General features: G+C 41.6%; 2 protein-coding genes and 1 long non-coding RNA gene across 4 annotated transcripts in view; all 3 read left to right on the top strand.

The window, feature by feature from the left end:
- LOC146512201 (uncharacterized) overlaps positions 1 to 26184 on the top strand; it is a 106345-nt gene that overhangs the window by 40612 nt on the left and 39549 nt on the right. The gene's annotated exons all lie outside the window — the stretch shown is intronic.
- btbd17a (BTB (POZ) domain containing 17a) lies at positions 6814 to 14873 on the top strand. Its single transcript, XM_085170098.1, has 3 exons — positions 6814 to 7174; positions 8543 to 8834; positions 11906 to 14873. Exons 1-3 carry the CDS (start codon positions 7090 to 7092, stop codon positions 12978 to 12980), a joined length of 1452 nt encoding a protein of 483 aa, XP_085026224.1. The 5' UTR covers positions 6814 to 7089; the 3' UTR covers positions 12981 to 14873.
- Positions 17455 to 26184, top strand: part of map2k6 (mitogen-activated protein kinase kinase 6) — a 42038-nt gene continuing 33308 nt past the window's right edge. The window contains exons 1-2 of one of the 2 annotated variants that reach the window (XM_085170104.1): positions 17455 to 17568; positions 17734 to 17857. In XM_085170104.1, the coding sequence (XP_085026230.1) occupies positions 17767 to 17857 (91 nt within the window). In that variant the 5' untranslated portion in view covers positions 17455 to 17568; positions 17734 to 17766. Of the gene's footprint in view, positions 17569 to 17733; positions 17858 to 26184 lie in introns of those variants that run through there. The other variant, XM_085170102.1, reaches the window with a different exon arrangement.

The raw sequence follows: 26184 nt of genomic DNA on the forward strand, positions 1-26184 counted from the left end.
TTTTTATTTTGTGCTTTTATTTTATTGTTCTTATTCTGCCATTGTTTTACTAAGTGTTTTATCCTATTGTAAAGTGTCCTCGGGTGACTTGAAAGGCGCTCATAAATAAAATTTATTGTTATTATTATTTGACATTCACACGCTGATGGACACATCGAAGAGCATCTTGGGGTTCGTGTCTTGGCCGAGGATATTGGGCGTTCAGACGTAGGTGACCTGCTTTCCTTTATGAGCCACAGGAAGTAGAACAGGTTGGTTTGAGATCAGCATCAACGGACAGATTTTGATTTCACTTTGACTAAACTGTATATTCGACACAGAGGGAAAGTAAACGAACCCATAATCTGTGTGTAAATATCAAACTGTGATAGTAACTGCCTCTTATCAGCTATGCTACAGTGCATACATGTAAAGTAAATTATAAAGTCACCGCCCTGTGTGAATAACAGAGCAGTCAAAGGTAACATAAATATACATTACTAATCATTAGTACACATAATTATAATTTTATTGATTTTTAACAGTAAACTCTCATTAATTATGCATGAGAAGTAAAGCAGCTGCTGCACTTTAATGTTAAGGGATCAATAATGACAGTGAATAGTTTTGTCCTTGTTAGTTTGAAAAGGGGCCACGGGACTCAGACAATACCAGCAACCAAAATAAAGCAGAGCAGTGTTTGTGATCCAAACCACAAAGAGAAACTGACATAAGATATGACAACACAGGGAAGAATATTCATCAAATACACAAAACAGAAAGCCGACACCATCACAGTGTGTTGCTACGGGATTAAAACCTTCACATCTTTTCCTCTTACTTTTATTCACTATTTCTTTTTCACCCTGACAGCTTTATTTCTACTTCTCATTCTTTTTTCTTCCCTTTTTAATTTCACATGGCCATAATTAACTTTGAATGAATATAGATGCATATGATTACCTGACTTTTCGACAGTTAGTATAATGTTCTTCATGTTCTTATGATGCTTTGTTGAGGTCCTGTTGAATTTCTGCTGTGTGAGAATTTCACACTGCATAAGCATCTGTATCCTTTTAGGTTTGGCTTTATTTGTAGTGTTATTTATAACTGGCAGGGATCCTCAGCAGGCTGAAGCAGTCTGAAACGTTTGGAGCAGATAGTTTCTCAGCAAATCAGAGCCTCTCTTCCCCCCTCACCCGAGCCCACCAGTTTGCTTACAGAACAAATCGGTCCACGGAGGATGCCGTCACCATCACCATCACCCTTCATAGAGCACTGAGCCATCTGGAGAACAGGAAACACTACATGAGGATGCTCTTCGTGGACTAGAGCTCAGCATTCAGCATCATAATACCAAACATCCTCACCACCAAACTAGATCACCTTCAGGGCACCCACATCTCTGCTGATGTCACCTGGACCCATGACACCAATCTGAGCCATGGCCTGAGTGGCCCTCATCACTCTGTCCACTCACATATGGTCTCTGTACTCAGACCAAGTTCTTTTGCACTTCCAAGGAGTTTGTCCTCCAATGTGTGCCTTTGTCTTGTTTTATACATTTTCCTCTGGTTTGTTATTTATTCCTGCACAGTTGTTGTGGAGCACTCATAATGTCATGTACAACGACAATTAAGGCCTATTCTATTCTATTCTATTCTATTCTATTCTATTCTATTCTATTCTATTCAGACTCAAAGTCTCCAGCTGATCTGCAGCTACATGTCAGACAGTGATAAAGTGCTGCACTCCTTTCCATCCCTGGTGTTTCCATGCAGTGATCCCGCACAGCAGTCCTGAATGTTGGCTGCAGTCAGTCTGCTCTCTAGTGGACGCAGCATGTAACTACAGTAAGTGTTACCATGTTATACAGTAATACGTCTTTACTATGATTGATATGGAATCAGAACGATGCCACCTTGAAACAAAACCGAAAAAAAATATTAAAACCGAAAAAAAAAAATTGTAAGTGAAAACAAAAAAATTACAGTTTCAACTAATTGTTTTTCACTATCAATTTTTTTTCAGTTTCAATACAAGATTTTTCAGTACATTTGTTTCAGTTACAATATTTTTTTCGGTTTCAATATTTTTTTCGGTTTCGTTTCAAGGTGGCATCGTTCTGATTCCATAGATTGACAGTTAATAATATTTGTGGTTTGTACGTTGTGTGTTAAACAGAGATCTCATTTCACCCAATTAACTTGCTGTGATTCTTTAATAATTATAATTATAATTAATTATATATAATAATTAGGAGATTATTAGGGTATCAATACTAAGCATTTGCTAATTTTTCTAGTTAACAAGTTTTTTTTTCTTGTAGATGGTTAGAGCAGTGAGTGTGAATTTAAACAGCTTTGTTGGAAGATAAATTGAGGTTATGCTAAGTAAGCACAAATGAGGAGGAAATCTTTTCAGGGATTTCAACTCAAAAATGCTGCAAAGGTGAGCAGAGCCATAATGCATGCATGGAAATATGCATCTGTGGTGTTTTGAGTACACTGAGTGCAAATGTCAGAATCAGGGAAACCCATATTATTCAACCTGTGTTATGTGATTAAGATTTTGCATTGAATGAGTGAATTTCCGTCCAAAAATCAGGCTCCAAAGACAGTTGAGAGGTCCTTTGGGAGACGGATAATGATTCTGTGACTGAAATTGAGAGTTTTGTTTGTTTGTTAAAGTTAAAGATTTGAGATCTCTTTTACAAATGTAGATGTTTGTAGAGGGTGAAGGGTTGTGAAGTGTAGGAAACCTTTGATTGTTGCCCGATCCAAATCTTTGAATGAGATTAGAGGCTGTCATGAGCTTATCAGACTACAGGTTTCCAATCGCAAGGGTTTTTCACCAAGCTGTCAAGGTGGAGATCATCGGGTTCTTGAAACACTTTAATGGAGTTTAATAGAAGAAGGATAAAGGATAGGTCTGGAAGTTTGACGCTGTTACAATCTATCCAAGAGTTGGGGGCTTCACTGAGATGAGTCCATCGGATGATCTGGTTAGCTAGTATTATTAAAAATTAAAAAATTTTCTCTCTTATAAGTCTCTCTTGTACATGAGACATTGGGTCTCAATGGGACTACCTGTATAAATACCTGGAGTGACGTTTAGGTGAACTAAGTCTGACTGTCTGGACGAGACATTTATAGCTCGGTACGTGATGTTGCCTGTTGGGAACGAGAAGTGTGGCTGTTGCTGTGCAGGATTCCAGGATTTCTCTGTTATTGGAAGAATTATTGATTTAAACCAGTTTATGGAAAGTCTGATATTTTTTATAAAGTTGTTATGTAGTTTGTGGGTTTTTTTTATATTATCAGTGTCATGGTCCCTGTGTCTCCCCGGCATATGGCATATGTTTCTCTCTCTCTCCTCTGGCTCCTTGCACCCACACACCTGTGATCGTTTACTCACCTGCTGCTCACTAACCTGACTCTCATGGCCACTACTTACGGCAGTGGCTCACTGCTTCTCATCGCTGGATCATTGCGCAACCTGCGTTAGTGTAGCTCTGGCTTCATTCAACTCTCTCATCTCTTGTGCTTTTCTAGCGTCGAGCGTGCGTTACCCTTCCCTCCTTCCCGTGGACCCTTGGTGCCCTCTACCCTGCATAATCTATCACCTGGTGTTCTCTAAATAAACGCTTTGACTTTTATTCCAAGTTCTTTGAATCTGCACTTGAGTCTGTTTGGCTCACATGACGATCAGTGTAGAAATTCATTTTGTGTTCTAAACTAAATATCTTTTGATGCTGAAATGTTGACGTACTAAAATAACAAGCAGTTCTATGTGGTGACTGTAGGTGTGGAGTTAAATATCCAAGTAGGAAGGACCACCAGAGTTTATCAAAGCCTTTTTCTGCATTAATATTGCCGTTGCTTTGGCTGATGAGGTTGAACGGTCCTCTAACATTGTTTTTTGCTTCCCTCTTTGTATCTGTTTAGTCTGATTCTCTCTTTATGAAAAGGTGTTGTACTTGTTTACGAAAGCATTACTTATGGAAAGAAATGTTGCTGAATTAAAAGAAAGCTGTGAGCATCACAGGAGGAAATTTTATCATCATCACTTTATTATGTTATGACATAAATCAGAGCTACCTGGAAGCCTGGAGGCAGACGACCAGCCCGACTGGTTGTAAATCTTCTAAAGGATGGAAATGTTTGCTCCCATGAATGTGACTGGATATGATTTAAGTAAATAATGTTAGAGGAAGGCGAGGCCACTAAAAGGCCACTATCACTGACTGACCTGCTGGCAAACATCCAGACACAGAGACCTCGTTTCTATCCAGAGTCAGACCGTGATAAGAACAGTCACATGATCGCATCATTTAGGATCGACTGCACTAAACACGATAAACATAAACAGCCAAGACATCGGCCGTGGACTCTGAGTTTTAGTTTGCTTTTATACATATTTAAAAGGAGATTATGAGGAGATTAATTAGAGACAGTTATCGACGGTTTAACTTACTCACGGTCCTGATGAAGCGTGCCGTAGCCTGGAGCTGTGAATAAATCGCTTGTGTGTCTGTGTCACGCACATGTGGTGAGCGGGGTGAACAGACTGACACACTTTTGTAAATGCAGGCGGGAGGATATCCCTGATTAAACTGCTACGCTTTAAATATGTCAGTTTATTTGACTTGATAACTTTTCATTTAAAGCCTGAACCATGAAATAATAAAAAAAGTAAAGTTTTTGAAAGTGGAGGATTTATTAAGCTTTTTTTCTAAAAGAATAAAAAAAAATGTAATATTAACCTGTAAATATGTCTTTTAATTTACATCATATTTGCTACTTCTGCCTTTTTTTTAAATGCATTGCTTGAAAATGTGTTGTGCAATTTATTTTGGGGTCATTTTTGGGGGGGAAAAAATACACTGATAATGAAAAAGACTCAAAAACTCAACATCATAATGTCAGACATCCTCACCACCAAACCAGAACACCTTCGGGGCACTTCCTGCTGCTGTCCTGTGTACAATATTAATAATAGGAGTCATCTTAAACCATCTCCGGGGGGTTAGATTGACTCTGGAGGTCAGGTTATGGGATCCAGCTGTTACAGAGCCTCCAGATGTTTTTTGTCCCAGTGTTGCCCTGCTAATCTCCACCAAATGAGACTGTGTGTGTCTGCAGGGGGCTGCAAACAGCCTCACTGCTCTTCCTCCACATGCAGATACCATCCAATCATGTTCTCCGAATCACCCCAGTCCAGAACTTCACTGCTCTAAAGTCTATGTATTGTTTCTGTCCTTCTCCTCGGTCTCCCCCCACAGTGGTTTCTTTGCAGCCGTTCTGTCACAGAGGCCTGATTCAACCTCCTCGCAGCAGCTGATGTGTCTGCTGCTTGAACTACAGGAAGCATCGATGTGGTCTCTGATCTGTTAGCGGCAGCCCCGTGGGATTTTATCATTTTCTGGACTGATTGACTTTCATGTCTTAAATGAAGGATTTGAGTCGTTCTGGACATAATGGATTACTACAGTAACTGAATAGGACTATTTAGTCCATACCACCACTAAAGCTTGACAGCGCCACTAACAGTCCCGTGAGCCCGCTCCAGACGTCTCCCACTCTTACTCCTAATAAGAGTTAAGTGATTCAGTTTCGCTCGGGGCCAGGCATATGTAATTCATTATCATGCTTTAATTTAGTCTAAATGAATGTAATGCGTCCTACGCAGCCTTCTCACATATAGGTTGTTTGTAATAAGCTGAAACAATCGTCAGTAAATAAAGGAAAATAATGCGCTCTAATTATGCTTCTTCAAGTAGACTTGCATTCACAGCAGCTTCACAAGCCCTGAATCTGACATCCAAATCAATAATTTTGTTCTTGCAGCTCCTTCTTAGCCTGTTTCCCAGATCCCGAATTACCTGCTGCCATAAAACCGGCTGCACATATAAATGAAACTTGCCTTCACAGCTCCATCACTTAGTAACACACTGTGCTGTTTTCTGAAGCCTCTTTTTCCCCCAGTCTGTGTCTCCGTGTCTCTGATGGTGTGTTTTATGTTCTCTGAAAGCAGAACTTCTTAACAAATAAAAATGTAACCATTAGAAAAAAATATTGACAGCTCTCTCACAGACTTCGATATTTTCTTCTTCTAGCCATCAACACATCTACACACCGTTCAAACAAGACAAACGCCCACATCATTACTTATTCCTTCGATTTTAAATATGATCATTTTTTCTTTATTAACATGCTGAACATTTAATCTTCAAAGCTGAGCATAAGGATTTGGGTGATTTTGACCAGAGCCAAACAGTAATGGATCGACAGAGCATCTCCAAAAATGCAGCTGTGGTGATGCAGCAACAGGGTCATGAGAAGCCAAGACTCACAGATGCACATGAGGAGCTGCTGCAGCTCAAACTGCAGAACATTCATGCTGGTTCTGATAGAAAGGTCTCAGAAAACACAGAACATTGCAGTTTTTTATGGGACTGCACAGCCGCAGACCAACCAGCGTTCCCATGCGGACTCCCCGTTCACTGCTGAAGGCACCAAAGATGGCACGTGAGCAACGGGATATGGCTGTCTGATCACCACGGCCCATGTGTGACCTGTATCCAAACATCCCAGCTTCCAGGACTTAACTAATGCTAACATCTTGTTGGCAGATACTACAGCACACCTTCAGGGTCAGGACTGTTCTGTTTTATATAAGTAAATATAAATAATTAAGATTACATGAGGTGTTTTTGTGTTTTCTTTGACAACTTGGATGATTGGAGGCGTTAATAAATTATCAGATGACTGTGTTTTTTCTTCTTTTTGAACATCCCAGCTCTACCCCCCCCCCCCCCCCCCCCCACAGCCTCAGCTTTGTTAGTTCCCCGCAGCATCACTGCTGGATCAATGATGTCCAGCCAGCGTTGATACCCAAGGATAGGAAAGTCAGGATCAAAGCGGTAGTCATGGAAACAATCCCGGCCTGCTTCCACCCACAAATCGATGGTGTTGGTAGTGGTGGTGGGCTGGACGCGGTGAGGAGAACCCCCAGTCTTATCCGTCATTCGGGCGCAGACCCCATCATCCTCCGAACAACAGGAAGCAGAATTCCAGGATAGACGGGAAAGGACAGTCAGGAGAAAAGATGGTGAAACCGGCTGCTCGCGTCCACGCTGGGATGCTGTTTCTGGCCGTCTGCCTTCAGATGGAGGCTGCCGCTTCTGCTGCAGGTACGTTCAGCACAAATACACAACATCTGAGACGCGCAGCAGTTTCTTTGTGTTAAAAGTCAATTCTTGCTCTTAGAAGATCGTTGGGTTGTCTTTCTGTAAGGTTGCCTTATTTATCTGTAAATGTCTCTATAAATTGAACTGAATTCATTCTCATGGAAACAGATTTTGATTTTCAGAGCAAACGAGTACAAAGGACGTGTTTTCTAGACGCTACCTCAGCCAAACTGTGAAAGGAGCAGGAAACAGTTTTCACTGAGATCACTTTTTACATTTTGGCGGCTGTATGAAAGAAAAAGCGACTTGATCTTCTTCTTTTTTTCTGGGACACAGTGATAGCAGGTTTTTATTTTCCAAACTCAGGCTTACTGGTATTTATTTTTAGCAGTTTACAATCAAACGGTTCATATTGGTGCACTTTCCTACATGCATTTGAAACTGGTCTCTCGTGTGCATGAGTAGTAGATTTATTTCTAATAATAAGTGCTGTACAGTAACAGTGGCTCTCAGTTTTTTTTTAAACTCTTGACATCCACCTTTTCGCTGGGAATCAATCAGGGGTTAGGTTTGGGTTTTATTTGATGTTAAAGGGTAAAGAAAAAAACAACTTTGGGTGTTTAAAACTGCTAAAACATTTAAAAAAAGAAGCAGATGTTAACCAAACACAACTGGTGGCGGAGTAGGTAAATAAAAGCAGTTGTCTTCAAAGCTTCTAAGTCCAGAGAACAAAAAAAATATATGTGGGGGACATTTTTTTAAAGTTAAACACATGATTCAGACCAAATATTTTGTGTAAGCTCCCTAAAAAAGTGCAAAAATCAGAGAGACTGTATTCACTGAGTGAATCCTCAAATATTAGCCAAACACACTGTTTAAAATTCTGTTTGCTGTGGTTCTCTCATCATCTGGACTCTTTTGAGGATGCTCTCCTCTCCTTCAGACTCCTTTGAACATCACAGCCGACAGACAGAAGTCGACAGCGCGCTCTGTTTGTGTCAGCGTGGGGAAGAAAGTGTCAAATATTTATAATGAATCAGAAAGAGCAACTATACTTTGAGAATATGAATCGAGGCTCACATCCCCGCAGTTACAGTAACTCTGTGGTCTAGCAGAGGAAGGAGGGGTGGAGGGGGTGCGCTGCGATGCAACCGCCTCAGCTGAGACAAAGCTTTAATTAAACATGACCCACAATCCTTCATTATCCAGACAGCGAGCGCAGCTGGGCTGATCAATGGCATGGATTTGGATGATACTACCCCACTATCTGCCCTAATAAATAACTCACACGCAGCTTTGTTTTATTTATGAAATGCATCCAATCCTTTAAATCCACCAGCTGCTTCTGCTTTCTCAAAAAAACAAACCCAGGCATGGCAAAAGCTGAAGGAGCCCAGGATGGTGGCAGCCACTGGGACACCATCAGCCATTCTTTGGTCCTGGTGCAGCGTCTGGAGGCCCTCCTGATTCAGGGCAATGGAAGCGACGTGTCGCTGCGGGTGGAGACACCCAACGCGGACGAGGTGAAGGTGATCCAGGCCCACGCCCTGGTGCTCTCCCTGCAGAGTCCTGTATTTGAGGAGATCCTGCTGAGCCGCAACAGCAGCATGCTGGTCCTGAGAGAGAGCTCCGACTGTGCCTCTGTGTTTGACAAGTTTATCAGGTGAGGCGGGAACAAAGGAAGCCCCTCCCCCCCAGCGTCAGGGGAACATACACCTTTGTCCTTCAGGGTCACTTCAACTAAGTTTGATTGAGTTAGCACACCCTCTAGAGGCAGGAAGTGTGAAACTGCAGCTCCAAACATGAGCCCATCGATGAGTACAATGTAAAGCAAATTGACTAATGAGGAAACTGCTGGGCTGTTCAGTAGCATCTGCTGTAGTGTAGCAACAGCAATCAATAAGCAAATCTATTTTTATCTCAGCTGCTAATGAGATTAATCAAAACACACATTACGCTTATTTTTCTTATTCTGCTTCGATGAAACCTTCTTGTTCTAAAGAGATCCACTTGGTTTTGATGTTAACTTGAGGTGTATTTTCTGTTAACTGCCTCTGGTTTGATGTTTGGATCATTAATCTGCTCATCCAAGAGCTTTTTCTTTAAGGGAAATTTAATAAATAACAAAAATAGCTGGATTCATGACTACGTGAGAGCACTCTGTGAGGGGGAAATCATCATGAAAGGAGGCCACTGTTCTGACTTTTTCTCATTCTCAGTCATTATCAACAAAGAATGCTTTCCAGCTGCTGGAGCAGCAAGAGAGGTTTAGAGTCACCTGAGGTCACTGTGAGGTCTTTAACATATTACGAATCCTGATGATTCAAGATTTTGTATGTGAGGAAAAGGATTTTTAAGAAAATTATGGATTTAAGGGGACAAATGAAGGCTAACATTTCTCTGTGTGAATCTAAATTGGGATTTATTATTATTTTTTGCTATCATTAAGTTAGTTTGCTAACTGTTCTGTCTGTTCTGTCATACTTTAAAGCAGAGACTGTATATAAAAGATTCAAGCTGTGTCCCAAAACGTAGGCCGCATCCTTTGGAGGCTGCATTTGTAGACCGATTACCTCACTGCCAGGCAGTGTTGGTCAAGTTACTTGAAAAAAGTAATCAGTAACTAATTACCGATTACTTATTTTCAAAAGTAATTCGTTACTTAGTTACTTAGTTGCTTTTTAAAAACACGATTTACAACCTGAATAGGTGATAAAGTGATAGATCTTTCAGCCCAATTCTACTTTTTCTACATAATCATCATACAAAATGTAATCAAATGGAAAAGTCTCTTTTTAAAACTTGTTTTATTAGTTTTAATCTTTTAACTTTATGCATCAAGCAAAAATTTAATTATCTGCAACATTCTCTGACTGGAAGAAATTTGTTTAATATTTAAACCTATTTTCTGCACATTCCAGCACATAAAATAAAATATTTTGTGTGTTTACACTCAGTCTTTCAAATAGATGCAAGTAAAACACAGCAGAAAATAAATAAAGTCAAAGACTAGCGGTCCTGTTGCTCTATTTTCACCTGTAAAGCAGGAGTGGGGTAGGCGGAGGGTTACCCTGGTGCAGGTGTGCAGCGGTCAGTGGAAGAATCCGCGAGTTTCTCTGTGAGTTTCCCATTACGTCGTAGCTACTCGGTGCTTGCTCGGAAGTTTAGGGGTTTTTTCGCTTTAAAAAGAAGTTTTCTTCCCACGCACAACGGACACTAATGTTTTTGTCACTTTTTATGGAATCAAACTCAAAGTAAGGTCAGTACTTCCACGCTTTAAACGCTGCACGCTCATACTCTCTCTGCACTCGATATATGATCCATTGTTGATCTGCACACAGCTGTTGTCACGAACGTCGCACTCGCTTACGTCACTGTCATGAGACATTCTCGCAAAAAAATCACAGTTTTAGTAACGCAGTAACGCAGCGTTCCTACGGGAAAGTAACTGTAATCTAATTACCGTTTATGCAATAGTAATCCCTATACTTTACTCGTTACCTGAAAAAAGTAATCAGATTACAGTAACGCGTTACAAGTAACACGTTACTGCCCATCTCTGCTGCCAGGCGATGAAGGCTGTCCCAATTCGAAGGCTGCTCCGAACACGGCCGAAAAATGCGTCCTTCATTCCCCCGAATTTGAACGATGGGTCGGGCTTATCCTTTGCGGCCCAGCCAATCCCAGTTTCCAACAATGACGGCAGCTACTTAGTTTTAATATTACTCTAATTACACTTTCTGGGTCACAAATAAACTTTCAAAATATGTTCAGATGAAAATGTAGCTGTGTAAACTTGAAACATCTGCTCGTTTATCAAGACATCACATATTTGCTTAGTGCTCTGATGTTTTCGGAGACGTCTGTTACCCATCAGATCGATAGCTATCCGGAGATTCAAGGGTCACTAGAGCCGCTGGGAACAGTGAACTCCCGGCACATCGTTTTCACCCCCCGGGTCTGTCGTTACTCATGTTAAACATGATATATAAGTCATTAGATAACTTAAAAAGGTTATTGGTTGGCTTTTTTCAGTGTTTTATTTGTTCCTGAGTAAATCAGTTTGGCTGAAATTAAAATGATCCGATTAGATTACCTTAAATAAACTTTATTAATCCTCCGTGGGTTTCACACAGCTGAATAAACGTCAAACAGAAAACTGATTAAACAGAAGTGTGAGACGGTCGAGAATTTACGCCAGTGTCCTGTTATATTTTAGATGGCAAGGAGCAAACGGCTGAGTTTATTAAACACCACCGAGACAGCGGTGACGCAAATCTGAAGGCTACCGTCCCATTTCACAGCCTCGCACTTCTGGCGTTCTGGTCTTTGAAGGAGGATGCGGCCTAGGTTTTGGGACAGCATCAGTGTGGAAATGCCTTAAACTTGCATTCTTTTTAATAACCAGCAGGGGGCAATTTCTGTGGTTGTAAATTTCAGTGATATACTAATCTTTGGGAAAGTTACCCTCAGCTCCTTTGATGTGTACAGTTGGTAATTTAGTAAATAATGGTCCCAGTTACCTGCAACCACATTAACAGAAAAAGTTAACTTAATTTTTCTATGATACCTAATTTGAAAGGTATCATAGTCAAAACCCTAAACCTAAACCTAACTCTAGACTTATTGGCAGTGGATGCTAAGAGTTAAGCTTTCCCAGCTTCAGCATGACTCTAAGAATGTCTAAAATACACCCAGCAGTGGTCATGGAGTCAGCTTCTCTTCTCTGTGCAGGTATCTGTACTGTGGGGAGCTTTCTCTGCGTCTGGACCAGGCCACTCCTCTACACAAGCTGGCCACTAAGTATCAGGTGCTGAGTCTCCAGCAGGGCATCACCCAGTACATGACCCAGAATCTGGCCAGGGACACCCCGTCAGGCCACGTGGCAGGCTGGTACGAGTACGGCCTGCAGGCCGGGGATGTGACTCTGAGGGACAGCTGTCTTCAGTACATGGCCTGGAACCTGTCGTCTCTTCTGCAGAGCGGCGAGTGGGTGACCATCAGCAGCCAGCTGCTTATGTCCCTGCTGCAGCGTTCAGACCTCGTCCTGCAGAGTGAGATGGAGCTCTTCTCAGCCCTGGAGGCGTGGATTATCCAGAACGATCCGGACGGTTTGACGGCTGAGAACGCTTTGAGAGCTGTGCGCTACGCCATGATCCCCCCACGGGAGCTTTTCCTCCTCCAAACCCAGTCCACAATCCTGGCTCGCTACCAGGAGTCGGTGCGCGACCTGCTCTACATGTCCTACCAGTTTCACTCGGCCTCGCCGCTGCAGATGGCCAAATACTTTGACGTGAACTGCAGCCTCTTTGTGCCCAGGAACTACCTGTCCCCGGTGTGGGGGTCCCCCTGGATCCTCAACAACCCGACACGGGACGACCGCAGCATGAGTTTCCAGACCCAGCTGGGGCCCAGCAACCATGACGCCAACAAACGCGTGACTTGGAACGTCCTGTTCTCCCCGCGCTGGTTGCCCCTGAGCATGAGGCCCATGTACACCGAGACGGGCGCCATGCAGCCGACTCGCGTAGATGGCGGGCGTCCTCGCATCATCATCACGCCTGCCACGTCCAGCACCGACTTTGCCGGAGTGAGCTTCCAGAAGACGGTGCTGGTGATGGCTCAGCAGCAGGGGAAGGTGGTGGTGAAGCACGTCTACAACTTCCACCAGAGCACGGAGGAAAACGGCGATTTCTTGGCCGAAGCTGACCTGTACCGCCGGACGTCTGAATATCTCATGGACAGCTCCCTGTTCCTCCATATTATTGTGAAGCCACTGTACCAAACCCTCATAAGCACCAAGAATTAACCTTCACCTCACTCCAACCCTCACTCATATCCCATCATGGAGACGTGGACCTGAGTCATTGGAGTCACGGAGCAACTAAAAAACAAAGATCCTGATTCAGGTCTGCCTGAGAGCATTTTGTGAGGGTAGAATCATAATGGAAAGATGGTGATAGTCTGTATTCGTCTTGTCCAAGTGCTGAAAAACCTCACTAGAGGACCAAACAGAAATTAATCTGCCACTGAAATTAGTCCCCAAGAAATGCACCATTTCATCCAGGCTGAATAGTGTTTAATAAAAACACAGCATCCAACTATCTGAGAAAATTACTGCACCATAAAAACCTGGGGTATTAAAGTTTAAAGTGACATGTGGGCTAACACTAGGGATGGGTATCGTTTAGGTTTTATCCGATACCGGTGCCAAACCGGTACTTTTGAAACGGTGCCGGTGCTTAAACGGTGCTCGAACCGGTGCTTAAAGAATAGAGAACACAAAATTGGTCCAAAAACCTCTCATGTTTAGCTGTTTTTTTGTAAGAAGATAACAATGTTAGCCTTTTCTGCAGCTATAGGGCATTTATGGTATCACTCTGGACTGGAAGCAGCTTAAACAATGGAAAAAACACAAACTTTGTCCAAAAACCTCTCATGTTTAACTGTTTTCCACTTTTTCTTTGGTCATTTTAGCCTTTTTGTCCAGGGTGAAGGGAGTATCTGCCATCAAACAAGAAGACAGCTGCATGTAGCTATGATGGTGTTTGCTAGTTCACCTTACATGCATTAATGTAATAACGTGGTTAGCCTACTCAACGTAAATTACACACGAACAACATTAAGCTACTCACGCAGAGAAGAACGGCTGCTGCTGCATCATCATCCTCATCATTTCTGCTACACTGGCAGGGCTAGGGGCCAGGACTCTCCTCTTCGGGTTTTTGGGGGATGTTGCAAACTCCGGGTCCAATAACAGGCACCACACCCGCAGTAGATGTGCTCGGTGTGAGGTCTCGCAGCAAGCTATCAAATACGGCGCATTTCTCGGCTTTAAAAAAAACGCTACACGTCGCCAGGTGTTTCATCAGATTTGAGGTGTTACTTCCTTTGACAGCATCACAGTATCAGCTTAAAGCACTTGTTGCAGCTGCTGAGTTTGCATCTTTTGCTGTGAAGTACAGCCAGACTTTTGACCGCTTCGCCTTGGGCATTTTTAATCTGTAGCTCTGCTCTAAAAGAACGTACGTACCTGGACCCGCCTACTATCTTCGGAAACGTAAAATGATTGGCTAGAATTCAAAGTGTATCACAGCTCAGGAAAAAAAGCACCGAAATGTGCGCTGCTTTTCGGTCTGGTTACTACCGTTTATGTCATAACCGGTGACATAAGCTAACACGCTAATAATTTTGGTCTTTTTATGGGATTTATTGGCACTCAGGAAAATGCAGAACATCACCAGCTTCGTCCTTTATTCTTGAGGTTGTTTCTTTGTCATACACTGATTTGTTACTGGTGCTATTATACCCCATTTACACGTAAAGGGGTCACAGTTGATATTCACTGCCCGGTGTGCACTGATCTAAAGCTTTGCTGATTAAATTACACCCTGATGTTAATGTTTGCTGATGGATTTTGTATTAGCTGTTTTTGTTTTTTTTGATTATATTTTGTGTTGTTGTGAAATATGGTTGAAAATTTGTAGATGGCTCAATTTTTTAAATCAGTAAATTGTTAATTCAGTGCTTACTGGAAAGTAAATTGATTTTTTAAACATTTTTCTTCTACTTGTATGTTATAACTTATTTAGAAACCCAACCTGTACTCGTACCTCGTTAGCGAATCCATTAATGTGATCGATGCTGCATTAATCATTGTCCCCTGGTAATAAAGATTGTTTCCTAAGTTTTAAAAACTAAACTGAATATTGTCCTGATTGTCATCCAGCTTATGTTTTGTCACCACATGCAAAAAATTAATTTCTGGCAAATTTCAGTTTATTAATTTTTTTTTTTACGTTATCAAATTTATTTCTCAGATATAAAAAAAAAACATGTAAGTAAGAAGAACCAACATATTCTTTTGCTTACTTTTAAAATTTTAAACCATTTGGCTCCCAGCTATCTATGCAAACTCCTTCCTAATAAACTCCCTAATAAACGAACTCCCTAATAAGTCACTTAGATCTTCCAATCAAACTCCTGATGCAACCGAGGTCTCGTTTGAAGTCCAGAGGTGATCGGGCCTTTGCTGTCGTAGCTCCCAGACTCCTTACATTCGTTCCTCTGAGTCGATCCAGTCTTTTAATAGACCTCTCTGCATTGAATCATATCTGTTATTAACCTCTGTCTCTCTTCCACAGCATGTCTTTATCCTGTCTTCCTTCTCTCACCCCAACCAATCACAGCAGATGGCCCCGCCCCTCCCTCAGCCTGGTTCTGCCGGAGGTTTCTTCCTGTTAAAAGGGAGTTTTTCCTTCCCACTGTCGCCAAAGTGCTGCTCATAGGGGGTCATATGATTGTTGGGTTTTTCTCTGTATCTATGAAGCGCCTTGAGGCGACTTTTGTTGTGATTTGGCGCTATATAAATAAAATTGAATTGAATTTTAAATTGTATTAGTCTGGCTTTTGATTCACACTAGTTTGTTATTTCGAGGCTAGTTTTTGTTTCAAACAATTGTCATATTGTTTCCTGCCCTCTTTTTATTCTGTCTTATGTTTTTGCTCTGACCGACTGTGAAGCACTTTGGTCGACTTTGTTGTTTATTATGTGCTATAGAAATAAATTTTGATTTAATTTGATATGGCAACTGCTTCATTTAAGCAGACCAAAAAAAAGCTTGCCTTAGATGGACACAACGCGTAACATCCCCTCCAAATCTAATAGAAATCAAATAAATAAGAAAAATGAAAAATGATTATGATATTTTTTCTTATTAAAACCACAAAACTGCTTTATTACAAGCAAATAAAAGCTTTTTTTGTTTTTATCACATAGATGTATTATTATGGCTTCATTAACATGTACTGTAGGATAATCCTGATATATTTAACTTCTACTGTGATTCTCAGGTGTAAGGCAAAAGTTCAGAAAACAGATCACGTCGATTCCATCCTCCTCTTTCAAACTTACTAACAAAAACATGCTGAGACAACAGAAAGAAGAAGTGACATGAGCTCGTCACCGAGGACTTGGTTTCATCTTCTGAAACGGAAAAAACATCATGAACTTTTCTGTAAAGTTAAGTGTTGTTGTGATTTCTGAAATATTGTTGTGTTTTGTACCTCGCAGCCCCTGTAACGTCTTATTAACGTGATGTTATTGCTCTACGCTTCACAGCGTTTTCTGTCTGGATTCTTTGTATAGATGCAGAGAGTGTTTAAAACACCTGCGATTCACTTGATCAAGTTTCCTTTTATGTAAATTTATATTTTTTTTCTTTTCACTGCACTGACATCACTGCTGACTCTTCAGATGATAATTCTATAAATAATAAAGTGATGCACAGAGCTCAACAGCAGAAAGCTGCGCAGAAATGAAACAGTAATAATAATGCAGCAATAATTCTGCTGCATAATCAGCGCTTGAACTTTTGTACTTTGCTCGTTGCTCATATTAAACTCGCTCAGTCTCAAATAAAGAAATCAGCGCAGGCTCGAGTAATCGCTGAGCGCCACGGGCTTAAACCTTACTGACCTGCCACACTCACCTTTCTCCCACAGACTGTTTTTGCTCTCTCTGTGCTGACTTTGAGCCGTGGTATGATTTAATCAGCTAATTTAAAAAACATTGAACCAATTTCAATCATAATTCTTCCTTCGGATGTTCCCTATTGGGGGTCGCCACGGTGGATCTCCTGCCTCCATCCCGCCCTCCTTCACTACATCCGTGATCCTCATTCTTTTCCTGGCAGCTTCATCTTTAAAATCCCTTGTCCATTGTATCCACGATCCCTCCTCAGCACACATCTAAACTCTTTCAGCCTTGCTTTTCTAATTTGTCTCCAGTCAATTCAGTTGTATTTATTAAGTGGCAAATCACAACAACAGTTACCTGAAGGGGCTTTATATCGGAAAGCAAAAACCCCACAAAGGTCACAGCGTATCGCCCCTGCATGAGTCTGAATCTAATGGAAGTCTCTTCCTGTTAAAAGGGAGTTCTTCCTCCTTGCTGTTGCCATAAGATCTCTTAGGGGTTCACTCGCTAATATCTCTAAGGATAATATAGAATAATAAGAAAAGAAGCTGAAAGTGACTTTTGAACGAATACAGATTGAATTTATTACAGAATGTGCAGATTTCTTAGCTGGTGCAAGATTTTTTATGTGTTTTACAAACTATTGCATCATGAAATCGATGATGAAAATGTACAAAACCCACCAGAAATGAATATAACAGTCAGTGTTTCCCGGGTGCGTGCACAGACGAAACCCACACCCACTCTTTTTTAGGATACGTTACAAACTTCAGCGTCTTTGCGCTTTCGAAAATAAAACGCCGCAGCGCTCACTACATTTCCCACAAGCCTCCGCGGCCCAAGCAGGAAGAACGTTCTCTCGCAGGGGCTCACACTGATCCAAGTTAGGAGCTTTCAGCTGCCAGCCTTGGCCCATCATGTAAGTGCTGCGGAGAATTCTTTGCAGTGCGTTTGCAGAATTACCTGATTTCCCGACGGCCGTGCATCCGTCCCGGCGCCCCGCGCACGGACGCGCACGCTTCGGACGCGAAAAGGCTCCAAGTGCATGAAGATCGAGGCTTGTGTTTTTGCATCTTTGTTGCAGAAAGCGAGCCGCTGAAGCTCCAGTGCGAGGGCGATGGAGGGAGGGAGTGAGAAAGAAGGCAAAGTCTTTTGTGCTTCCCCTCCCCCTCATCAAAGCAAAGGGGAAATGTCTCAGCCGAAGGGAGGTAAGAATATGAAACCGATGCGTGCAAAACTAGCGATATGCAATCACGGCTGCACGAGCTGCAACGTGCACCGCTGCAGGTCGAGAACGGCCGGTGCATTTTAAAGTTAGACGGCTAAGAAGGGTCAGTTGCATTTCCTGTTTGAGATCTTCCCCTTTGCACAGTTCCTGGTAAGACGATGCTGTGTGGACTCACTCGTACTGGCGCTATTAGCAGCGCACAGGCGGGGATGTGGAGCACGGGGCGCCTTAATAGTCACGAGATAGACGGTCTTTATTAGAAACTCTGCACGAGTTGACGCGTGGCGCGTGCACGCTTTTCGGGGTAAATCGTGAAAGCCTTGTCGCGTGCAGGGCTCTACATTTGTGGTTTGGTGCATAGGGGAGGGGGTGGCATGACGTGACAACCTGCAGCTGTCAGTGGACAAGTTTGTGTGTTTGTAGGCTGCAAATTAATTTCAGGTCGTGAGGAGAGAAAATGCAACAAACTGATGGCAAAGCGACGGTGGAGGGTTCAGGAACAGGGCGCGCGCTCTCTGGGCTTTGCAAAGTGTGTCAGCTGCTGCTTCTGTCCAGCAACTGGATATGTGTCAAACCCCTGGGTGTCCACCGATGTGCAGCTTTTTCCCCCCCTCTGCATGCCTGTCACACTTTTGACCCAACTTTACCACCCTGCAGCAGCAGGAGGTGGAGGAGGAGCTGTGCTCAGCCTCCCCCCTGCAGCCTCTTTAAGATCATCAGTGAATGGAGCTCGCAGGAAGAGCCAAACAGCTGCAGTGAGAGCAGCTCGGGCCTTTTTTCTCTCCCAAACTCCCCTCACCGTGATTTCCAAGAAGTGCAAAGCGAGGCTGGTTTGTTGCACAACATGCAGCATTCTCTCTCTAACAGACGCACACATGCACGCACCGAGAGGCTGCACAGGAGGTGAACAGGTAGGAGAGAGCAAGAGCCCCCCTAATGGTCAGATCCTGTTTATCTGCTCCAGTTGAGTGTCCACCCACACGGAGGAACTGCCTTGTTGCAGCCAGCTTATCACGCGGTGAATAATGCAACACGTTTTATTTATGTTTTGTAGATGAATGAGTTGGTTTGGGACTTTCCTGAGAGCAGAAGTCGGTTTCTGTTGTCATCCATTGACGTCGGTAGAAGCAGAAAACTGCACACGTGCAGTCGCACGAAAAGGGGATGTAGGCCCAGTTAAGATCTCGTCTTTGATTTAAAATGACATCCACTCGGTCGCCTTTCAGCTGAGAGATGATTGGGTGATCGCTCTGCAGCTTTTCTCAGTAGGTGAATATATTTACTGATGTCTGCACGATGACAAGTCATTATAACATCTGCTCAAGGCTTCTGACATCTTGGACCTGCAAATATTTCTCCTTTAGTGTGAAACAGTAAACATCAAAACAGTAAAAACTCAGATCGATCATTTAAAAGAAATTCAAACTAAAAACAAAACAAATTAAAAAGATGTGTTGTTTCTCTGACTTTCTGTGGATTAGTATCAATACTAATAGATAAATACGCTCTCGTAGTACATTTGTAAATGATTAAACTTCTGATTAAAAACTCCACTGAGGTTTGCAAGAACCCTTCGGCTGATCACAGAGCACACGCTGTTATTGCCACAAGCTAAAGACGGGAAAGTTGGCAGCATTGTTAACGGGGGCACATTTTGCTGGCTGGCTGGCCAGGTCGTGCCCCCAGGTGTGTGTGTGTGTGTCTATGGTTGCGCTGAGCGAGTATTTTCACCTCATGCTGCAGAGGTGCTGTGTATTTGCATTTTATGCATCAAAAGCTGTTCCTTAAGCTACATTTTCAGACAAAATTTTGAGAGATATTTGCAGAAAGTGAAGTTAAGAAAACAGATTTTGGAAATGTTGGAAAGTGCGGCTCTTTCTTCTTCATGTTCTTCTTTTTACATGCTGTGTCACATATGTGATTAGATTAAAACAGATTACAAAATGTGATCTTTTATAGACCGATGAAATTACCGAGCTGAGTATAAAAGAGTTAAAAATAGCTCCACCAACTACTGTGGTAAAAATCTGTTCAGACATGAATACATCAGGAAATGATGAGAAAAAATACATTTTAATATGAAATAAAAGGCCTTTTACTTAGAATACATTTTGTTTATTGCAGCTTTGTACACTCGGGTAATATAGAGCAGTAATAATTCAACTATAGCAATTATGTAGACCTTTGAAAAAAATTTTTTTTATAATTTACTTTGTTGCACATCATAGTACGCTGGTTATCTTTGGGTTTTCATAATTGTTACGGCTCTGATTTCTAGTGAAAGCAAATTCTCATACCAGAGATTTTGGAGCCAACAGATATTTTGACTCGAACAGACAAAATGCTGCTCAAATACAGAACTGAATAGAGTTCAGAGGTGCGTATTGAATTTTCTGACCTGCTATGTAAACAGGAGAATCCAGCGTTTTCTCATAGGTTTATATTCTGTCTGTTGCAGGAGTGCATATGCACGCATGCAAGAAATCATTGAAAAATATCTATGAAGTAAATGTGTACGCTTTGCAACATAATTTATGGTTGGTTATCACACCCAAAAAGTCTATTTTCATAAACTATATTTCATCATTTTCATCACAGTGTTGCGTTTATTGGTACTAAATATTACTTGCTATCAATAGCCTCATAATTTATGTTGTGATATTTCAAGAGAATTTGTAGTAATGCCATTTATGACGATATAGAGGTAACTGAAGCGCACAGGAACCAACAGTTATTAGTGCAAACTAAGTTAAAGGGACTGTCAGGGGTCGTCGCAGCAGACACATCAGTATGATAAACTACCCAATGTGCCAGCAGCAGAAAAAGTAGAGCCAAGTACCCTGGGTTAGGGCTGTTCGATATAACGATATATAAACGTCTATCGTTTCGTTTTACGCTATCGTTTGTTTCGTGGTGTCGCAAAATAAACTGTCTACGGCAATATTTTTTCACCGTTTTGATGGTCACTGTAGTGGCTATATTAATTTCTTAAAGTTCTCTCTTTCTCTTATATTTAATATAACCACACTACGGACGGACAAGCGACTGTTTTCATGCGTTGTTGTTAGCAACAACGACGGTAAAACCATCGCGTGTCCGCTTGTTTATTTTCCACATAAATCTTTCACAATAAAGCTCAAGATCCTGTTGAGATTTTTCAAAATAAACTTGAATCATGTGAAAGAGGATGCAGAGTGTTTAGGGATGAGAAGTAAAAAAGAGCCGCCAGGTCCAAAAAAATGAAGCTTATACTCAAACGTTAGAACAGGCTTTTCCCCGCAGCACGCCGCGTAATAAATACTCACAAAGAAAACGGCGGCCGTTACAACTTATGTCTAAAAATGTATCGTTTAATGCATCGGTTAAAACACTCGACTCCAGGTACATGACGCGCAGCTGGAAACACTTCACGCAAGTCGAGCTGCTCGAGATTCACAGAATTTACAGAAAATGTTACATTTTTGTGATTTATATCGTTACGGGACGATAGATGTCTTATATCAGGATATGAGATTTGGTTCATATCGCACAGCCCTACCCTGGGTAGTGTTTTCTCTGGACATTTTAAGTAAAAGTAGAAAGCAACTGCTTGCTAAAGTAACTCGAGATAATAAAATTGAAATATTTTATACTTTCCACCTGAGATGTCGTATCTTGGGCCGAGTTTTTTAACCATTTGCTTTTTGACCTCTCATATAACTTCAGGTGTTCAGTAGTTTCCATCCACAGCTTGTTCTTCCTGTCATACGAGTTCAACTCAAGCTAAATATTACACCAGTATTATTGTGGATGGTTTGATATGGCACAGCCCTATTCCATGTGTTGGGTTGATACATTTTAGTAACGCCACACAGTTTCTTTAAAACTTTCAGTTCCCTTTCCACTTTATTCCGCAGCTGTTCCAGACCTTTTACCAGAGCAACATAAGTTAGTGTCAGCAGAAAATAAAGTGAATTTTAACAAATGCCTCCTGTGTACAATATGAAGAGTTTAAAGGGGCCCAGTGCTGAACCTTGTGGAACCCCAGAAGTGAACCGGAGTCTGTGTTATTCATTTGTACGTACTGATGTGTATCATATGTAACTATGTAACCATTTCTCTTTAGTTTCCATTAGTAATATGTGAACTACACTCATATGCAATGTATGTTCCTCTTTGCTTTTAATGAATAACAAATGAGACTTGAAGAGAACATTAAGGCCTACCTGGAGCCCACATTACCACAGCAAATGTCTCCCCTCTCTCTAAACACTGAAAGATTTACTGTGAAATGTAAGGACGTGGCTCCGGATGGGATTTAAATTACAGCGAGAGCGGCAGCTTCGCAGGAAAACAGGAGGTAATTTCAGCTGTAATTATTGCCTGGGAGGGGCTCAGAAATTGCTCACATATGCATTCTAGACTGGATTCAAATGATTAGGGGAGGTGAATATTCAAATGTTTCATCTCTCCAAGAGAAACGACTCGTGTTCTTAAATGTTGGTCAGTCAGATGTTTTAAGAAAAACGAACGTTGACTGAAGAAGAGATTGTGATGAGGTTTGAGCTGCCTCTCCTTCTGATCTGACACGGCTAAAAGTCTCGCTGCTGCTTCTACTTGAATGTTGCCCAACAAGGTTTTTACCCTGACTGCTGTGCGCTGTGCACAGTGACGGCCCTCCCAGCTCGTGTCCCGCCTGCAGCCCCGGCCGGCCCTCGCACCCCTTGCACAAACGTCCCGTTTGTCATGCAAATGGAGGCTGCGTTTTCAGCTGCGCGGATACTAAATTTGCTGTTTCGACGGACTGATTGTTGGTCTGCTTCCAGTTCTGTAGTGGCTTTTTCCCCCCCTCTTGCAGTTACAGTAGAGTTGTTCAGAGCATTGTTCAGATGATCCACTGGATCCAGACAACAAATCATTCCTTTTTATTCCAGCCCTGTTGTGTAGAGAATAATGAGATATTCCAGAGTGTGTGTGCTGTGCAGAAAATGTCTCAATGGAAGCAGGCTTTGAGATTTTCTTGCTGAGGCGAGATGAGAATGAGGGCGAGGATCTCATTACACAGCTCTGCATTGTAAGATAGTGAAGGCAAATAAACCGAGTGCAGATGGATGCAGATGTTAATGTACTCCTTGTGATTGCTGCATGTTTACCCGTGGGCTTTTTGACTCCAACCTGCAGCTCTTCTGTCCGTGCTGCTAAATTTAGAATTGCCTGAAAAATATATGAAGATTGATGATCAGTCCTCCTGCTTACATGCCAGCTCCATAAAACACTGAACACCGTGCATTTGAAATCATCCTTTCGCCCCTTCAGCGGGGCGATGTGTGACTGTCTGGATTTGAATGCCGAACGTCTGCCTGAAGACAATTTAATTATTCTCCAGCATTTCGCTCCTCGTTTAGACGACAATGTAGAAAAGTGGTTTTACTGGCAGCTATTTTCTCTGCCTAGAATTTAAAACCTGTATAAATTGTATGAGTTCAGTCTGAAGGTACTCTTCATGCTGACATTACCCAGAAGTCAACAGCTTTTATCCATTTATTTTTTTAAGCACTTGTGTTGAATAAAACGTCCCATCACCGGTTGCAGTTAGCACCTCGGCAGACAAAAAGGACAATTTCAGCCGGGTTATGTTTGGTTACATGTTTGTGCACATACAGAAAGAAAATGCATTTTTTTTGGTGGCTGGATTTAACAGAACATTTAGGTAATCACAGTTATAACATGTTTCTCTTTTGCTCGTTTGGTTATTTTTGCACGTTTAATCATCAAATCATCATATTTTACTGAGGACAGTCTCAACCAGTGTTGGTCAAGTTACTTGAAAAAAGTAATCAGTAACTAATTACTGATTACTTATTTTCAAAAGTAATTTGTTACTTAGTTACTTTTTAAAAACACGATTTACAACCTGAATAGGTGATAAAGCGATAGATCTTTCAGCCCAATTCTACTTTTTCTGCATAATCATCATACAAAATGTAATCAAATGGAAAAGTCTCTTTTTAAAACTTTATTAGTTTTAATCTTTTAACTTTATGCATCAAGAAAAAATTTAATTATCTGCAACATTCTCTGACTGGAAGAAATTTGTTTAATATTTAAACTTTCTGCACATTCCAGCACATAAAATATTTTTTTTTGTGTGTGTGTTTACACTCAGTCTTTCAAATAGATGCAAGTAAAACACAGCAGAAAATAAATAAAGTCAAAGACTAGCGGTCCTGTTGCTCTATTTTCACCTGTAAAGCAGGAGTGATGTAGGCGGAGGGTTACCCTGGTGCAGGTGTGCAGCGGTCAGTGGAAGAATCCGCGAGTTTCTCTGTGAGTTTCCCATTACGTCGTAGCTACTCGGTGCTTGTTTGGAAGTTTAGGGGTTTTTCGCTGTAAAAAGAAGTTTTCTTCCCACGCACAACGGACACTAATGTTTTTGTCACTTTTTATGGAATCAAACTCAAAGTACTTCCACGCTTTAAACGCTGCACGCTCATACTCTCTCTGCACTCGATATATGATCCATTGTTGATCTGCACACAGCTGTTGTCACGAACGTCGCACTCGCTTACGTCACTGTCATGAGACATTCTCGCAAATAAAATCACGGTTTTAGTAACGCAGTAACGCAGCGTTCCTACGGGAAAGTAAAAGTAATCTAATTACCGTTTTTGCAATAGTAATCCCTTACTTTACTCGTTACTTGAAAAAAGTAATCGGATTACCGGTGTGTCGGCTACAAAGAAAGGCCAATCTGAAAAGTATTTTAATCCATAGTTAATGTGGCAAAACTTAAATAACTTCAGATTTACTCCCAGAGTTTGTCATTTATTTGACCCCCCATGGTCTTCTCTTTATGTGGCTTTATCTCAACACATTACATGTCCTATTTTAGTATTTTCCCTCAATTTGCAAAGCTTTAACATCAAAACATTGCGATTGGTCAGTTGCAGCAGCAACACAAACAGCCATATGTAATCTAAAACAGGTCAAAGATGTTAATTTCGGTTTATCTTACAAGGACGCTTAATGCAAGGACACGGTCTCCCATATTAACTGTATGGATGCAGAAATTATAGTTCATGCCGCATCGGTGACTCAGTCTTTTTAAGTGTTCTGGAGGTGACCTATTTGTTGACCATCATGAGTACAAGAGGCAGTCAACACGCTTCCCCGCTGGTGGGTACATTATTAAAATAGCCTTGAGTCACTTTGGAATTGCTGTAAAAATGTAGCTGCTTTGACTTTGACTCTGAAAAGTGCTTGATTAAAAAAAAGCTGGGCTGTAGATCAGTAAAAGGATTCAAACCTCATGTTATTTACATTTTTAGACAGTATCTCAAGGGAGGGGCAGTGTTTTACGTAATATTTTAGTCCCTAGACTGAATTTGAAGGTGGAAAAAAACAAGCACTTCGAAAAATTGAGATTTTTTTTTCTTTTCTGTGGCTATTTTGAATGCTTGCTTATACGTTTGTCATTACTGGTTTGAAAAATAGCCCAGTAATTAATTACTGAATATCTATCCACATGCACATTGGTTGGTTTTGCCGCTGGATTGTCCAGGATCTTGGTTCCCAACTACATCAGTAATTTATCTATTTTTTGATATACGTTGAATTCATGTCGTCTGTAGTTGTTCACGTGAAAATATTCTCCAACTTGTTGAGTAACAAATTAAAAAATAGCACTAGGAAGATGCCAGTCATCCAGGTCATGGTAATCTAATGCGCTTGGAAAGAAAAGCGACTGAACTAATTTAAGTTTCTTAAAGATGCTTCACCTCTCATACAATCCACCTACGATCCAGGTTTGAGATCCCAGGCGCCTTAACACCCGCTCACATCTTGCCTCAGTTGATCTCAATAGGTCACATGATGGGGTGAGGCGAGGTCTCACAATGGTTTCACCTGAAATCTTGGCTGATAATGACTCACACCGTTTTTCACACCTTGATTTGTGTGATGGGGCACATGATCGATAGTGGGTCAACGGTCCATTAAAGGGACAAAGAAGCTTCTCGGATGAGAGTCCACTCATTTTTCTTTCCAGTCGTCTAAGAGAAGCTTTAAATGTTTTTTATCTAAACTTGTGATGCTAGTTTGACCCCATGGGACAACTCTATTGGCAAACCAGCCAAGTAGACACAAAGCGAAGTGTTTAAGCCAGCAAGATCTTTGTTGTCCCCGCGTATTTAAGCCTTTAGGTGCTTGGGAGGCCTTGCAGTCTTGTTCTCAGGTATTTGACCTGGTTTCATCCTGTTGAAACAGCATTTGTGCTCTGAAGTGACCTGAAGTCGACACCCTGCTTTCTGCGAATCATTCAGGTTGAGC

The sequence above is a fragment of the Neolamprologus multifasciatus genome, chromosome 8 (assembly GCF_963576455.1).
Source record: "Neolamprologus multifasciatus chromosome 8, fNeoMul1.2, whole genome shotgun sequence".
NCBI lineage: Eukaryota > Metazoa > Chordata > Actinopteri > Cichliformes > Cichlidae > Neolamprologus > Neolamprologus multifasciatus.

Coding starts and splice junctions, on each gene's coding strand:
- btbd17a (XM_085170098.1), top strand. CDS start 7,090: ATGGTGAAACCGGCTGCTCGCGTCCACGCTGGGATGCTGTTTCTGGCC. Junction 7,175..8,542: donor GGCTGCCGCTTCTGCTGCAG/GTACGTTCAGCA, acceptor AAACAAACCCAG/GCATGGCAAAAGCTGAAGGA. Junction 8,835..11,905: donor GTGTTTGACAAGTTTATCAG/GTGAGGCGGGAA, acceptor TTCTCTGTGCAG/GTATCTGTACTGTGGGGAGC.